Source organism: Nesoenas mayeri, assembly GCF_963082525.1.
Source record: "Nesoenas mayeri genome assembly, chromosome: 8".
NCBI lineage: Eukaryota > Metazoa > Chordata > Aves > Columbiformes > Columbidae > Nesoenas > Nesoenas mayeri.
The window spans coordinates 13783185-13800806 of record NC_137554.1 but is presented as its reverse complement, the minus strand read 5'-3'; the positions used below and the strand labels follow the sequence as shown (position 1 = coordinate 13800806).

Here is a 17622-nt window from a genome sequence, read left to right as displayed (position 1 = left end):
GATGGGGAAGGGATTAGGGTCTGAGGATGGCTATACTGTTATATGTAAAAGAGGAGGGTGGGTGGACTGTGGAGCTATAGGAGGTGGCTAAATATTTAAATGCTGACTTGACCATTTTTAGTTTGGTTTGTTGTCACTTAAAAAGGAATGCTTTAAATTTTGGCCAAGATGGTATGCTTGGAAATCAGCTTTTCTATTTACATTTCTTCGTGTTCTTATCTCTCATGTGTAGTTTTTAATTAACCAATGTTTTTACCAGAAAAATGTTGGAATGGCATTTTGAATCAGAATTTGGTAGTTTGGCACACTTTGGTGTGAAACTATGCCATGTGAAGTCTGTGGAGTTGAGTGTTCATCTGCTCTGTGTGTATAGTAAAAACATATTCCAGATTGTGGGAACAGGTATGCACATGTCTTCATACTTAGATGTACACTGCATTTCTGGTGTTAGGTAATTCTCTATTACTTTCAGCAAATCCAGGATGTGATTTGTGTGTATGTGGCAGTTGGTCAAATGTAAAAGTCTGTTAAAGGATTATGCAGAGGGCTGAACAGCCTGGATGCATAAAAGAGAGGAGCAAAACAAGCATTATGATCCAAAAAAGGTGTGTCGAAGAAGCTCTTCTTAGCTTTATTCTGCTTTGGGTAGTAAATTTTACTTCTGTGTCATTATAGCTGTTAAATCACCTTTTTTCCCAGCTTTGCCATTCTCATCCTCAGAGCTGAAAAGAGAAAACAAACAAGTCATTGCATTTTAAGACTGACTTTCCATTTCTGATGCTAAATCTCCTTACTTAGAAAAATAAAGAATAAACATACCTCCGGTGGTTAATCCAGAAGAATAAGCATTGTTTTAATGACATAGAAAGAAATCAGTAGAAGGCATTAGTTCTGGCAATTTTGCAGTAAAGCGAGTATATTAAGAAATCACTTCATTATCATGACTTGAAAATCAGCACAGCTCTTCTCTAACTGTTTTGTTTCTGTTACCTTCACTAGGGCGTTGCAGACAGATGGCATTGTCCTTGACTAGATGCTGACGGATTAATAGGATTCATGAATAATTAAACAAACTCTTTGTTTAAACCAAACTCCTCAGTGGGAGCTGTAACTGTTTGGAAGGCTTTTTCTTTTGTGTTGATGTTCACAGGAAACTTTCCACTCTTCCTGGTGTAGTGAGTCACAGCAGGAGTTAGTCATGTTCCTGATGCGAGTCTGATGGATAACTTAGTATCTATATGAACATCAGTATGGCTGTTGTCTGTAACTAGGTATAATGTGGGTTAGTTTGAAAGTGACAGTACAGGGCAGATGATTAAATGTTAAGGTTATTTTTAGAATGGCAATGTAATGCTGTTGTTTGATAGTGAGAACCTCCCCCAGCATGTAGTTGCTCTGAGAATGCAGTGGGAATAATCTCCAACTCTCTGACCTGTTAGTTTGAAGAGTCACCCAAAATAGCACGTCTCATTCCTTCACCCTGCATATGTCTCTGTACTGAGAGGGTCAAAGCAGCTGTTTACTTGATTTATGCATGTCAGCAAATGTCTAACTTGAGTTATGCCTTGAATGCTGAAGTTATTGCAAGTCAGAAGCATCTGAGTGTAACTTTATATCATAGGGCCACATATTAAGCGTAGCTCTCACAAAGCCCTGTGTACTGTTTGCAGACCAAGGAATCCTGAAGGATTCGAGTCATGGTTGTGGTTTAAGAGAAAAATCAATGTGGTGCTTCACTTACAGCCAATAGTCCTTTTTAGTATTGCTCTCTGAGTTTCAGAAACAGATGGTGTGCATTAATCTATTAAAAAGCTTTCTATGTTACTTTTTTCAACACAAATGGAGTTATGTCTCCATTGTGTTTTCTGAAGGTTGCACAGATTCCAGTGGTAAGAAAAAAACCCTGGCTCATCTAGAGTAGCTGCCTGCCAAAAGCCTCAGACCTTAATGTCCTGTGGGAGCATGTTCCACATTGTCAGATTTTACTACCTATTCTGCCTCAGTTTTTCCTTTCCATATTCATTCCACCATGTTTAGCCTTTGTTCCCCCTCAAGGACTTCTAATTTCCCTAGTGAGTATTGAATCTTTAAAACATTTGCACACTAATGCATTTGACCGAAATTTAGAGAAGAAAATAAGCCCTAATAGTGTAAAACCCTGGTGTCTTAATTATAGCGTTGTCATCCTTCTCTCTGTATGTTTTTTCTGGGGACAAATACTTTGAGATATTGGTACCCCACCAAGCTCATGGGGGAAGGACAATTGCTCCCATATGGAAAGAGGCATGTCCTACATTTGTCAGTTTGGAGACATGCTGAAAGCTTCCAGTTTGATCTGCTGTTTATATAGATTGGAAATTGGAACAATTCCTCTGCCTCTTAGTTGTCCTTGGCCATCACTAACTTTTTCAGTAACTTGCTCTGAAGGTTCCTTTCTTTCCTGAAAGCAAGGTTGTTACACAAGGGACCACCTCCCTCATCTGTCCTGTGCTTTCCTGATTTCCATTTTCTTTCAGGGAGCCCTCAGCGCCTGATTAGTGTCCAAATGCTGCGATTGCTTCCCAAAGCTTTTGTTTCAGAGAGGATTATTTTTTTATTATATGGTTTGTTTTAGTAATGAATGATGAGGTATAAAAAATAATTTTGATTCTCCTCTGGTGGTGTTTAGGGTGAACATGCTAGGCTGGGCATCAGTGGCTGCCTTGAAAACAGTTTATTTCTGTAAGAAACAGCTCTGTGTAATACATTGTTCTAGACTGAGGAGGCTTTCCTGGTTTTGTTTCTTCTTTAGAAGCTGCAGGAGGATTACAAGACTGCTTGGGAAAAATTGAGTCACTTCCTGGCTTTTTCCACTGATCAAAATGTCTCAGGGAGTGGCAATAAATAGGTGGAGGGGTGAAGGGGAATATGGCTTAGTTCCAGATTCTACTGAGCATTTAAGACACTCAGAGGCAGTGGTGAATGTTGGGGTGTATTTTTGAGGCAGTTGCCAAACTGCTTTTAGTTTAAGTGGGACTTTTTTTTTTTCCTATTTGGCTATTTTTTTCCTTGGTAGAATAATTGTAAGTAAATGAGTGAGATCAAATACAGAGTAACAGAATGGATTCTCAAAAGCCTTTGCTAGATTTACACTTTGTTTTGCACTAGTATCAAAAGAAAGAAAACACAGATTGCTCGGAGAGTCCATGAGTGGCGGGGAAAAATGAAGTTTTGGTTGCTGCTTTCAGGAGACAAAAATAAGCCGAGTCTGTTACAGGTAGAGGTGCTCAGCTAACATCTCATGGCCCACCTGAACAGTCCTCCCAGCTCATAGTTACTTCTTGGAAACCTCTCTCCTGGGATCTGTTCAGGAGCACCCACATAAGGACTGTAGGATGAACGAGTTGTTTCAGGAGCAACCAGCTGGTGGGTGGGTGAGGGTTGCTTCTCTGTTATATGCCTCTACATGTGTGATGGGAGGATTAAGGGACTGTTCTCAAAACATAATGGGCTGGAGCTGATGCTGGGGTGGTTTATCTTGGCTGTACCAGCTGCTTCTGCTTTCAGTTGCTGGCAGCAGCCTTTGGTCCTGAGGACCCAGGGAAGTGCACAGGTGGCAGGATTGGTGCTTGAGAGGAGCAAAGGTCCTCTCAAGTGATAGAAAAGTGCAGTGGCCTCATTGATCAGAAAGGCTGGGCAATGCTGCTGGAATACTTCAGGCTGTTGTGTGCCTGATTGCACAAGGCTGATACTCCTGTAAGCTGAGAGCATGATTTACTGATCAGCTCTTCCCCATTAGTGCATACTGATGTGAAAATACTTGAAGCTCTTTACATGATTCAGTGACCACCCTCTCTCCTGGCTTTACTTGGGTCATAAAGAAATGCTGGGTAGCCAATGCATCTTTAGGCAAGGTCCAAACTTACATTTTTTCCTACCAAATTGCAAAATTGTTCAGAATGTACTCTGGAGGAGGAGCAAGGAGACTATGTGGGATCAGGACCCCGATCTTCCTATGATTCAAGCACAGTGCAGTGCTCTTTCCTTGCAGTGGAATGTGACTGCTGTCTGAAATCTGAATTTCTGTAAATATACTTAAATGTAGATAAATTGTATGTGTTAAAGTGCAATATAATTGTAAAGAGCCTTCTGTGCTTCTGGAAGATCTTCCTATTGTTCTTTCAACCTTTTATTATAAAACATTATAGTAAGAAATAGACACCTGGAGTATTAATAGAGTATAAAAATTGTTACAAAATAACATTATGGACTATATGGACTAACCACATGCAGTGATGAAACTGTTTCATTGTCTTTCAGAGGCTATAAAAATATCTAATGCAGGTTAACAAAAAACAGTAGAACTTGCATAAACATTGTCAAGGCAAGGTTGGCAATGCTGATTCCAGAAAAATGCAAAGCAAAGTTGGTTATTAAACAGTCTAATTTAAGGAGCAATTTGAATTATCTAGGAAGTAGTTAGAATGCAGATAGGCACAAAAACATTCTAACAAGGAAACAGTGTTAAGAAGCAATGCTGTTAGTTACCTGGTAGGAATGAAAACTAATTCTGATGATTGAGGTAGCGCTAATGGAACTTTCAACTGTCATTTGAAAGAGAACCACTTTTAATCTTGGAAGATTACAGAAATGGCTTTTCTGAGAGTTTATTTTTCAAATTTTGATATGGTAACTCGTGCATTGCTAAAGATGAAATAATTCCAACAGTACCAAAGTGCAGATTGGCATTTGTTAACAAACAAGAGCAAAGAAACTATTAGTAACTGCATATTAGTCCATGAAACAATCCAAATAATAAAGTGAGACAGTTGCTAGCAGATAAGAGTGGTATCAGTTTGCTACATGAGCGAACAGCAGTGACGTGATTTTCCTTTTCTGTTACCTGTTAGTGAGGGATCTTCGGTACCGTCTCCAGATCCCTGGCTGTGAAGATGAGCAGGGTGTGTTGGTGAGCTCAAGCATTCCTCTTGTTCTTGCCGGGAGATGGAATTTTTGTGGGGTACCTTGTTCAGGCTCATGCCCAGACCACTTGCAGCGTTCGGCTGTGGGACCTCTGGGAGTTTCCTGCTTGGTGGCTGATAAACCTGACTATAGTGGCCTATGGGATGATACGCTGGTTTCTCAGATTTGCTGTCATCTTCATCATCATCATCAATGATAACTAACTCTGCACGGATAACCCCATCGTAACGTGACAACTTTTGGTCTGCTTCTGGATCGTCATCATCAATGCGCTGATAACCCATGAAAATCATTGTTACTGGTTCGGAATCATCCACGTAACATGGTACAGCTTGGACAACGCTGTATTGAGCATCTTCCTCATCTGGAGGTGCGGAGGATGTTTCATTAAGATGGGGGGGACTTAAAAACCTTGTCTCGTTATGTCTTTCCTTTGTATTCTGGTAAGGTTTTATTTCCTCATGTGCAGCTTTTCTTTCCTCGTTATGTATCATCCTGTTCTCAGGGTTAGTGTGCACTTTCTTCTCTGAAAGGGGAAGTACTGGGGAGGGAGACTTTGACTGTATTAACTTTGGAAGATCAAGCCCATTTTCTTTATGTTGCTGCATGAAGGGCTCTGATTTGGAGGAGAATTCTGTCTGATGATTGCTAAATCCATTCAATTCTCTTCTGTGATTATCTTCTGGTTTTGGTCCAGGAGCTAATTTGTCTTTCTGAGGAGTAACTGGCCTGCAAAACTTGTTTGCAAACACAGGCTCATGATACTCTGTGGGAGACTGGGAATTTTTTTCAGTTGCCTGCCGTAGCAGGTCTTCCACCTCAACAGGAGCAAGTTCATCCATCCCATTTTGTGTTGTGCTGCCATTTGAGGACACTGCGTAGACTGACTTCCTGCCATCATCATAGACTTTAATTCCTGTCTCTTTAAACTCCTTTGAAGGAAGAGGTATTGTTGATAACACTGTATTCTCTCCTGTCTTCATGTCTTTTTCAACTTTAATTTCCATGGCAAACAATGCTGTTGAAAGAAACAAATGCTTAAACTGATAATGCAGCAGCTGCAAGAAATATTATGCAAGAGTTCTGACAGCAATAGAGAATGACCGTTAGCACAAGTTATCATATGTGAATTTGTCACATGCATAACCAATATTGGATTCTCACTTTGAATGCCCCTTCCATTCTGGCAAAACTTGAAGTGGAAAAAACTGCCTTTGGATCTAATTCTGTGAGGAAACATAAGCTTCTAAAGAGCCAGTTTTCATTACATGATTGAGCCAGATTTAACCTTGGTCCCTGGTATTGTACTGGGCAATAGCAGTTGAAAGAGCTCAATGTGCTAGAAGACTAGTCTTGGGCCCTCAGAAAGGTTAGGAGGCTTTGTGGTACTTGGGAAATAACCAGACTACTGCTGGCTGCCTGGTATGTGTAAGTGCAGATAGAAAGTGTGAAATGTGTGATATGAAGGGAAGAACGACTTAAAGTTACACCACGTGGAGGGATGAAGTGCTGGAAAGAAGTGTCAATGTTGAAAACACTTGATCCTTATTTTCAATGGCACAGACCTTACACTGGTGTTCCACCTCTCAGTTTTGATGACCTCACTGATAACATAGCACAGCTTAAATGAGAACAATATTGTCCCACATCTGTAATGTTTATCCTTGCCTTAAAGTGTACTAGATTCAATTAATAGGAAATCCTTGCACATATTGACACCCTTTGAATTTGCTAATAAGCAGTACCTTTTCTCTTTTCTTCATCGTCAGCAGCAGCATGTGGTGTACTTTTCAGTGCAGAAGGCCTGAAAGACTTGGGAAGGTCGGGTATGCTGGTGTATATGTAGTCTGCTGCCTCTGAATACAGAAGATCCACAAAACATTTAGTATGTTTTCAGTGACTTCTACAAGATTTTTTTTTTTTCTTAAATAAAAAAAAAGTCTTTAACATACCTTTTTCAACTCTTGTTTTTTCAGTCTTCACAGACTAGGAAAGAGAACCATTGACAATAAGTGTGATTAGTCGGCTTTAAGATGTTAACTAGACAGTGCTTTGCTTTACCTGATAGTTTTAACTTTTTGTGTGCATGCCTTCATACTGACAAGGGGCTAAAAGTAGAAACTGCTCATGGCCAGGGAGAAAGTGAAATTTTGGTGGTCTTTTACTAATGCGCTTCCAAGCCACGCAGGGAAGGACAGGAAACTGCAAAGTGTTAGTCAGCCTCATGCTATGGCCCAAGCTGGTTGCCTTGAAAGATTTTTTTCCAAAGGCTCTGCTTTGGCTTTCCAGTTGTGTCTATCTCCCTGCATGTCTTTAGAAAGTGTTTGTGTGTAAGAACAACTGGAGAACTGAAGTTTAGTTTCATCACTATGTATTTTTTTTGTACAGTTTAAGATGATTTTCCAAATATCAAAATGAACTTCTGACAACAGCTAATGACTGATAATATGAAGTCATGTTTCACTATAACCTGGCTCAGTGGCTTGGAGCAACACATGATATGGTTTATCTGGGTGCATCAGCTGAAGGAGGCTGGATGTATCAGCCTCTGTACCTGTTATGTCTGTCTCTGACTGAGGTGCAAAGTTGCTGTCAGTGGCAGTGTTATTTTGTTGAAGTGTGCTATAGATGAGCAATGATAGGAATTGCTCTGCAACGCCTGTAAACAAGCAAGTGGAGACGTTTGAGCACTTGAACAGTATAACATCTTGGCCCCTCTTGTATTTGTGCTACTGTTACTTTAGACTAAAGCTCATGACCACTTATAGGATCCAGCTAGTTCCCCTTTCCCTGGTTATTATGATGAATAAGTAATGAATTCTACTTCTGGAGTAATTTGGCACTAACCTTTATTATGTCTTCTGTTGTTTTCTCAACAGACTTGAGTTTCTTTAAAATTGCTTCTTCCTTTGCTGATACTTCCATTTCCTCTCTTTCCAGAGCCTCGATTTCCTTCTCCAGTCTGCAATGACAATTCCTTTTGATTTAATACCAGGCAGAGAATAACATTGCAGATTTGACTACATTGTGAATATGGACTTTAGTGTAGCTGGTTCTACTTACCCTGACAAACTTTGCTCTGAGATCAGCTTATGATTTCATGTGCATCAGGAAACACTATGAAATAGTATTCTCATTTAAAAAAAAAAAGTACCTGCCGTAAATTCCTTCTGAGTCTGCTTTGAAAACCGTGGCTGATATTAACTTTTTTTAAGAGGGAATAGATAGTCTCCCACAGCATTTCTGCATCTCTAAGCAAGTTTTATCTCCTACATTGTCTCAAGAAATGTGATTACTTCATTGTAATTAAGATGTAGGAATCTAGTATGCAGACACCAGGGTTATGACTTTAATTGCTTGTCTCCTAATTTTGCATGTGTACTTATGATGAAAAGCGGCAAATTCTTTTGTTGTAAGAAAGTTGGAAGAATGTTCCTGTGCCTGGCAGTACTTAAAGGGCTAGAATACATTGCCTCATATGTTATATTTCAATATATGTAGCCAAGCTATGTTCAGGAGGATCTCCTGTGGAGGAAAGTTCTAGTCAATCTATAACTAGAAGCTACAATTTCAGAAGAACCACCTGTATCGATGGAAATCAAATTGCATTCATATTTCTGAGGGGTAGAACAAGCATTACTTTTTTTTTTTTAATACAATAATAATAATGGCATTTGCAAGTACTTTTTGTAGGTAAAACAGCTCTTAACTATTTTTTTTAGTATAAAAATTAATACAGCTAAAAATCCTAAGTGATGTGCTTTGCAGGCTACTCTTATGAAGTGGATAATGTCATAATTGTGTGGATTTTGAAAACTAAGCAATCTGCATAGTGGGAGGATGCTCAGGAGACCACAGTCTGAGGCTTTGTTGTTTTCCAGTCTGGGATTGAGAATGTAGAATTTATAAGCACCCAGGATGCTGAAGAGACTTTGAGGAGGAGTGAGTGTGTGTGTATGTGTTCAGATGCGAGAGGCCACGACAGTTCTCCCTGGTTTTGCATGTGTGAATGTGGCTTCTAGGCTTTCAAAATATTTTCCTTTGGTAAAAGAGGTGTAACCGTGCTTGACTGACAGCCTGAAGCTTGGTTCTTCAGGGGACAAAATCTCAATTAAAATGCAAGATATTGCTGATGTGGGGTGGGTGTTATAATGTTCCTGATAGACTAGAGCTGGTGTTAGCTACAGACTTAAAAATACTAGTAAGTTTTAAGGACTCCTTTTTGGGGCTGTGTACGAAGGCTTTTACAGGTGTACGCATCTCAGCATTTTATATACTTAGGTCTCTGGGAAGAGTGATGATACCTTGTTTCCAGAAAGCGTTCCTTTTCAGCGGAACAGCAATCATGTAAAACACACTGGTCCAGCACACCGAGGACAGGCAGCTTGGCAGGTTAACATTTGCAGTGTTTGCTCAAGTAATGTCCTCACAAGTATTACCCATGAATTTGCAAGAAAAAACTGTGTAGTGTCTTATATAGGTGTGATACATGTTGCATCAGGTGCTAGTAGAAATTGCTTTCTAAGAAGCGATTAGGTGAGATTTCCAACACTAAGAAACAATTGTTAAGGGTCTAACATGTAAAGAAGGGGAATAGGACAGTTAATGCATGGTTTTTCTTCTATAACCACAATGTTCAGCTGTCTGCAAGGTGGTTCAGGCCCCTCGCTGTTCACTTTTTTTTTTTGTTGTTGCTATGAAGAATGAAACTCTCCCTTTTATCAAAAAATGCTCAAATCTGAACTGATTAGTAGACATACATTAGCTCTATTTGACACCTGAGTAAAGAATGTTTCGAAACAAAGGTCCCCTTTAGGATTGTGATGGAAAGGCCCATGCGACTTCTGGAGATAATCTGCCTACAATTGTCTGTACTCTCAGCAGAAAGAAATAAGGACTGGTCTAAGGGTACTCAAAAGGTCTTCAAAGTGATTCTGATTTTTTAACTGATGGTAAAGCTTGTGCAGAATAATCATCAGAGTGGACAGAATCTGTCTTAATGAAGTGAAGTTTAATAAGCAGATGCCCAGAAGAAAGAATTCTGAGTTTCTCAATAACATACTTTACTGCTCCTGCATGATGTGGCTACATGATCAGTTTAGCAATCTTTCATTTACAGGACTTTGTTAGCTTGAGTGCTATCTATGGCATAGCAAAAGCACTGAGTAGGTACTGTATGGTATGTATTTTGTACTTTTTAGTGGACTCTGTTCATGCTGACCTAGTTTTCTGTATTGCTGCTGGCTGGTTTGAAACTGGGATGGCTATGTCTAAACAAAACAATGATATGTGGAAGGCAGCATGGATATTTTTCTAGAGGACTTTACTAGACAACTGTTGAGAAGTGGTAGGAAGTATAATTTATAGAGAAAAGTGCTTGTTGTGAATAAACCTTCTTAAATTCCTAGTTCAGTGGGAAGTTCCCACATAATCCAGGTATGTTCTTCTGCCTCTATTCTACAGATATAAAATCAAATATCCTTGTCTGAGCCCTCTGTGTATTGTGAAGATAAAAGCTGCAAAGGACTAAGGTGTGTAGATGGATTATAAGAGTAAATAGATCAGTAACAAAAGTATTTCTTTTGATATGAAGGCCTTACCAACCTCTGTCTTTAGAACTTCAGCAATGGTGAGTTAAGTCCTCTTAGTTCAGTATGGTTCAGAAATGTAATTAGGAACATTTCTATAGTGATTTTCATTTCTAGGATGCATTATACCTGTGAAGTTCTTATCATAAGAGTAGAGACAGCATGTCATTTTGTGTTATACTTTTTCCTCAGTTAGTATTTTCATTTGTCTGATTCATTGCAGTACAAATCTGAGATATTTCAGATGCGCGTCAAGAAGTAGGAATCATTTTAAGGAGGAAGCAATTTGGTGGAGCTTCCCAGGAGAAGGTCACATGCAGGAAAAGCTAGTTGGTAACACTGGTATTAACAACAAATGGCTGTGGAAATACTTAGTTTGCTGTGAAAAAAAAGTCAGTTGCCATGAAAGAACAACATATATAAAAATAAAAGGGAAACCATTCACAGGTTCCAATAAGCAAGTGTAGTAAAATAAATGGCATTATATTCTTGGAAAAAGAATATTTTTAATAAGAGGAGAAAGGCCTGTAGCTACCATCAAACACTTATTGCAATTTTTTCCACTATAGCACTTAGAGTTGCAAGTAAACTTATTTCATTTTCATTAGAATTTAAACTGCTGATTTATGGTCAGAATATTAGCTATCTAGGTATACAAATGTTATTTGTACTTGTGATTAACTGAATCTGGAACTATGTAGGAAATTTGTATCTAATACACTTCTCCTAAATGCAGACATATAAACAAAACTATTAATCCCCCCTCCCCCAACACACACACACAAAACCCAAACAACCCCCGCTCCCCCCCCAACACACAAAAACAACAGCAAAAAACCCACAACCAAACAAAAAAACCACAGTAAAACATAGTTGGTGTCCCTGCATCCCATGTACATGGGAAAGAAATTCTAAAACGTGGTTTTTTTGTACCTGCTGAATGTCAACCATGTCTCTGGCAACAATTCTAGTGGGAAGGCAGCAGGTGCATTGCTCTAGTCAGGCTGTTACAGGCTGAGGTGTACATTGAGTGTATGAGCTGAGGAACCTCTGCTTTGTTTGGTGCAATGGGTGTGCTCTTGGCCATGGGATGCAGCACTAAATGTGTGGTCTTCCCGTTCACAATGTGCCTGCATGCAGTCCTTGGGGCTGAGTTGTTACTTCAGGTTCTAGGTTGTGATCTAAGAAAGCATTTGGGGACAAATGCTGGGTTTGGCACTTTCATTTCTCCTTCCATAAAGCACAAATGTATTTAGAAATCTCCATTTAAATGCCTATGGACATATTTTAAAAGACCTGGAAGCTTCTAATTCAGACAAACTTTAAAATTTATAACCTCTTTGCAACTTTTGGCTCCAATTGAGAATTAAAGGAGTGGCAATATTCCTCTGTGATTCTAATTTACCTACATGAATTAAAGGAGTTTTTCAAGTCTGAAGCTCCAGTTGAATTACTGTTTTACTATTTGTAATAGTGATAAATTCTATTAATGCTAGAAAAAAGTTTATACGGCTGTATTCAGAGAAGTAAAGCTCACTGTGTGTGTTCAGTTTTGGTCTCTGAGGAAATAAAAATAAAGGCCACTGAGCCAACAAAACATTCAGGACAATAACAACAAAAACAGTATCAAAAAACTCTGCAACTGTTGTTACAAACACAGGATTTTGTGAGACACGGGAATGACATATGTGGATAATCAACGCTATTTGCTGAAATCCCTAAACTAGTATTGTGGGTAGGTATTAAGTCCTAATCCTGCATTGCAAGTCTTCCTGGGGGTAGCACGGGAGGCACCCATGGCCAGTCTTCCTGGGGGTAGCACGGGAGGCACCCATGGCCAGTGCTGCTGTGAGACAGCTCAGTTGCAGTGACTTAGGTGCAAAGAACCCTGAAAGTAAGTTATGAGATGACAGACTAGATTTACATGTTGGAGATATGGTGCACTTCCTGCTAAAGTAATATTTCACTGTTTTTAAGGCACTTGATATGTCAGGAGTTCAATCACTTTCTTTTCTAGTGGCATAGACATTCACAGACCGCTGCTATAATAGCATTGCTTGTTCTTTACTTGGTTGTCATCAAATGAATTGAAACAGTGTAGGTTATGTCAGGTGAATAAAAGCATCCTTTACCCGACATAGCCACACACCAAATCCAGTTCTTGACTTGGTTCTGAGGTCTAAGAAAAAAAAAAAAAATAATAGTAGTTTTAAATATCTCCCTTTGCTAGATTTCTCAGGGCATAAAGGAGATCTCTGCCCCATGTGGCTCTTTCCTGGTGGTCACACTGTCACAGGGACCCCTTCATGTGTCTCTGTAATCACAACCTGCTGGGATGTTTTTAGAGCAGACTGTCTGCCTCCTACCACTGCAACAAAGAATTCCACAGAGGTATGTGAAAAGCTATTTTGTGGAGAAAAGTGCTTCCAAGCAAGAAGTCAGCATAATTATAGGAGAAGGTGGCACTAAGCTGCTGCCTGTCAGCCAGGAGAACTATCGTTTGTGTCTGAGAGATGGAGTAAGGATGAAAGTGGGTGGGAGATAATGGGAGGAGGTAATCTTGGTGACAACTTTGCCAAAAGAGTGTGTGTAGGAGGAGAGCGGAGAAAGAGGAAGGTATGAAGGAAGATGCTATTGAACTGAAATAAAAGAAGCAGCCTTAAAGGATGATGAAACCAGAATTTAAAGAAACAGGAACATTTCATCTTTGTGTGTGTGCTAATGGGTAGTACCAGTCAGTATGCCTGGACCCAGAGAGGGAGCTGCCTGTGTACAGAGCCCTGTGGTATTTGGGAAAGGTTAACTGTAGCTAATAAGCACCTTGAATCATGTCCATAGTAAATAAAGGAGTCATATATGGGACTGTCTATTGCAGTATGGTGTTAGCCATATGGGGTAGGGAGGCACTAGGCAATGAGATTTGTAGGAATATCTCTAAATGATATAATAGAAAAAGGCCTTTGCTATAACAGACTTCTGGGAATAGAGAACAGAACTTGATGGAAGAGAGAATAAGGCAAGTGATACTAATGAGGCTAGGCAGCTGGTACTGCTCTGAAGTGCTGTATTATGGTAGAATGCTGGTATTAAAGGCTGTGCAGGACCTAGTGAAACTGAAGAAGTTTTAAAACTATTTACTATTGTTTTGAAATTCTGATTCATCAATTGCTTTCTCAGAGCAACACCCATATACTGCAGTTTCCATCTATTGAGTATAGCATGGAAGGGTTATCTGGAATTAGAGAAACAAATAGTATGCAAGATATTTTTTGTGCAGTGTGATAACATTCACAGTGCAGAAGCTTGCACTGTGTATTCTCTACTTCTAGAGGACCAGAAAATATAACAAAGATTGCTTTACTCTATGTATTAAACTGTGTATTTTTAGCCCTTGCTGACATTTTAGTATTTTACAAAGTAAGGTAGGACTTTAAGGAGGGACCATTTTTACCCAAACAGAAGGGCAGGGGTTCTACCCTACCTGAAAATTTCTTGTTCCAGCTCATGAGTTCGTTGTTGGTCCTCTCGATTCTGCTTTTGCATTTCTTCTTGCTCTTTTGGAGTTAGAGAACTAAGGCCGTCCAAGAGCCATTTTTCTCGCAAGGCCTTTTTCTGGTGGGGAAAAATACAAACAAGTGCACTTTGAAAGTTAGATTATTCAGTCATTTACTGTATTTGTCTTCATGCCATAGGCGTGATCCACGGTCTTATGTTGTATCTAGCATAAGGCAATCTGGCAGTGGGGAGTGCTGTTGAAAGAGAAACACTAAAAAGCATTTGTGTTTTGAGATTGTTCATCAATGTCCTGTTTTATTAGTCTACCCAACAAATACATAGAGGACGTCAGTTGCTACATGTAACAGGTTAATATTTCTTAAGTGGATCCAGTGATATGTTTGTCCTTAATAAAGCAAAATAGTAAGAAGTAGGAGTCAGGGCTCCTTAGAAATCTCTTTCAACAGGGTAAAAACCTTGTATGTGTGGTTTTTTTCATTAACCATGAATTTGTACTTTAGATTCCTTGAGCTGTCTGATTTCCATGTTAGTTGTTTTTTTATCCTCCTCTATATAGTTTTGTTAATTGTAGGATGTAGCTAAAGATAAAGTTGGGTTTGACTACTGCTGCTTTGAGGCAGAACTGTGCAACACTGGTGAGAAGGCTGCGTTAACCTCGGTGCTGGTTGCAGCAGCAGTTGGAATTCCTGGCTGCATCCTGTGCGCTGAGTCACTTAAACTGTTGATTCCTACGCTTTTCTGTTTACTATATACTTTACATGGAGGTATTAGTGAGGCCCAACAAAATAAGATTTTAATAGAATGGTTTTACCTGATCTGGTAGATGCGTGTGATCTCACTGGCACAACTCTTATTTACCATAAAATACTGTTTTCTCAAGCTGGAGGGAATACAGTTATTAATTCCCTTTCAATGAAGCTGATTAGCTTTTAATAACAGCTAGTGCTCCTAGAAAAGTGAGATTTTAATCCTGCCTGGATCTGAATTAGTCTAGAATTACTGTCCCCAAAAATCTATAATTTCAGTGGGAATTCCAGAATAGCAGTGTGGCTGGCACTGTGTGACCTCAGAAGCTGATAACACCCATTGAAATCAACAAAAGCTTCATGTATGTATAGGATTAGGCCCAAGTAAACAAACTCCCTAAATATAGGCATAACACAATGGTATTATTTTGCCTTTTCCCAGAGTAGTTTGCTGCTGCTCCCAACTAAATGCCATGTAATATTTTTAATCTAATTAGCCACTTCTGAAAGAATGACACACCACATAGTCTGGAAACAGCCTTTGAATAACAGGCAGTTTCAAGGCTGCTTTGCAGACGCATCGACACAAACCAGTGCTGGAGCAGCTGCCTCAGGGCTGTCAGGTTCTCTCTGCTGTCTCGTATTTCCTTTTGCTGTAAAGCATCTCTAGCTCAGTACTAGGTTGGGCAGGTGTTAAAGCACTTAAAGGAAAGCACTTTGATTTTGCGTTAGGCTTGATATGTTAAGGGAAAGGGATACTTATACATTATGATATGATAAGACCCTGAGAATAGCCAAAGCACTGGAAAGGAATCACTTTCATAAGCCCATGGTCACATGAGGAGTGCTGCAACAATATCCTGCAAATTCTGTTAATAATGTCCTACATGTTCTCCAGGTGTAACTCCACTGCAGTCCTTAAGGCTGGGCTAACACTAGAAGATTCATCCTTTCCTGGAAGGCAAAGGTGTTTTGAATTTGGGGGTCTTGCTCTGCCAGTGATACGGCATGTTGGGTGAGGCAGAAATCACTTTTGCCGTTTTCACAGAAGATATAGTTCAACACTGTTAACTCCAGGAATAAGAATGTGTGTGACCAGCAGCTACAAGGTGGCACTAACAGAGTTCGGGCATGTCAGAAACCAAAATCTTAATAAGCTAAACTAGAAAAGCTTTTGGTAAGTACATGCAAATCAGTGCTGACTACACTTCTTAAGCAACTCTGGTCCTTTCCTTGTTGCTTCAGTAAGAAGGATTCCAGGTAGGAGGAAGAGTTAGTTGCTGGTGCATCTAGAATTACTTGAGGATGGAATTTGACTTGTACCCTCACTAGCAACCCCCATTACCCCTTGCAGTTCCATGAATCCCTGTCCACACCAGAGTCTATATTTGTGTGCATGTCCTCTACTTCACGTAGTAGAGGTGCCTATTTGGGGAATACATGATCCTTTTCCAGTATAATTCTACCAGATAACTAAGACCTGCTGTGATACCTCATCTATCTCTTCCAAGTAAGAAGTTAGCTTGGGGAAAGAAAGTCATTGGGAAGCCAGAGCAGAGACTCACATTTACAAAAAGGAAATATTTTCAACAAAAAAACACAACAAAAAACTCCCCCTAGAACAAGGCAACAACCTTGTAATAAACCTGTTGCCAAGGGTTATAAATAGGAATGAAGGACAAAATGAGAAACAGGATAGTGATATCCAGCTAACAGGAACATCTATATGACAGTGAGATTTACTAACTTGCAATAGTTTCCTAAGGGACAGGTGCGAGTTATGTTGGATAGGTCATGGAGCTCCAGATTTCACCATGTACAACTGGTAGGAGTGTAAATGAGTGAAATCAACCTGTGCAGCTAGGGAAATGAGCCCTCGGTAAAATTTGCTGAGGTGCATAAACGCTTGGAACTCTAAATCTGTCTTAAAGTGATTTCTGCACTAGATTCTTGTGTTTGATTCTGTCAAAATACCTGCATTAGTCTGAAGCATAAATGTTTGTTAAATTATGAAGCTTCTAGGGCATCGGGCAGAGGATGTTCATAGAGTAATGTTTCATTTGATATTAGGTGCCTGCCTTGATATTCAGTTGGAAAAAGTAGTCTCCATTTTGGGTGCTCCAAAAAAGCTAGTAGTACATATTTATTTATGCACCATACATATACAATTTAAATGCGTGTTTGATTCCTCTGCTGAGTAACTCCTCTACAGATCCTTGATTTGCCTCATATGCAATATGACTGCTTTTAATTTAAAAAACTTTTCTGCATGATACCTGTATGATTTTTCAGAGAACAGGAAAACAAATCACATCCTCTGTCCTCTTCCAAAGGAAGAACATTTCAATAATATTTTTCTGTGTTTTAGCTTCTGTAAAATTCCATAAACCATCTTCAAAATAAGTGCAAGTTTAGTTTTTGTTTTCTTAACTTTTTAGCCCTGTTTTACCTATTAATGTTAGCTGAAGACATGTACTAGATCTGTAAGGAAACTGCCCTAGGACTCTGCTCACAGCAGTAGTGAGGATTAGCGGGTTGTCTAGAACAGATCAGTTTATCCTTCTTAAAAGAAGGGCAAAAGAGTCATTCTGAATTTATAGGCATGGAAACTTGAAGAATAAATTGCAGTACCCGATGTACCCACGTAGTGAGACAGAGCAAGGCAGTCACACGTTTGCTGTTCGTTAGTTACCTGACATGGAACAGATATTCCCCTCTCTTTTAGGCAAGATATTACACAGTTGGTCAAGTCAGTCCTTATGATCACTGCCTTCCAATAAAATGGAAGCATGGGTGAGTTTTGCTTTGGC

General features: G+C 39.5%; 1 protein-coding gene across 1 annotated transcript in view; it reads right to left on the bottom strand.

Moving 5' to 3' along the window:
- Nucleotides 1–678: 678 nt before the first annotated feature.
- The window catches only part of PALMD (palmdelphin), a gene marked incomplete at both ends in the record, with an annotated part of 46815 nt that continues 29871 nt past the window's right edge, over nt 679–17622 (bottom strand). Inside the window, 6 exons of the mRNA XM_080349256.1 lie at nt 679–722; nt 4883–5980; nt 6708–6818; nt 6915–6948; nt 7810–7924; nt 14032–14162. Coding sequence (XP_080205382.1) covers nt 679–722; nt 4883–5980; nt 6708–6818; nt 6915–6948; nt 7810–7924; nt 14032–14162 — 1533 coding nt within the window. The remainder of the gene's footprint in view (nt 723–4882; nt 5981–6707; nt 6819–6914; nt 6949–7809; nt 7925–14031; nt 14163–17622) is intronic.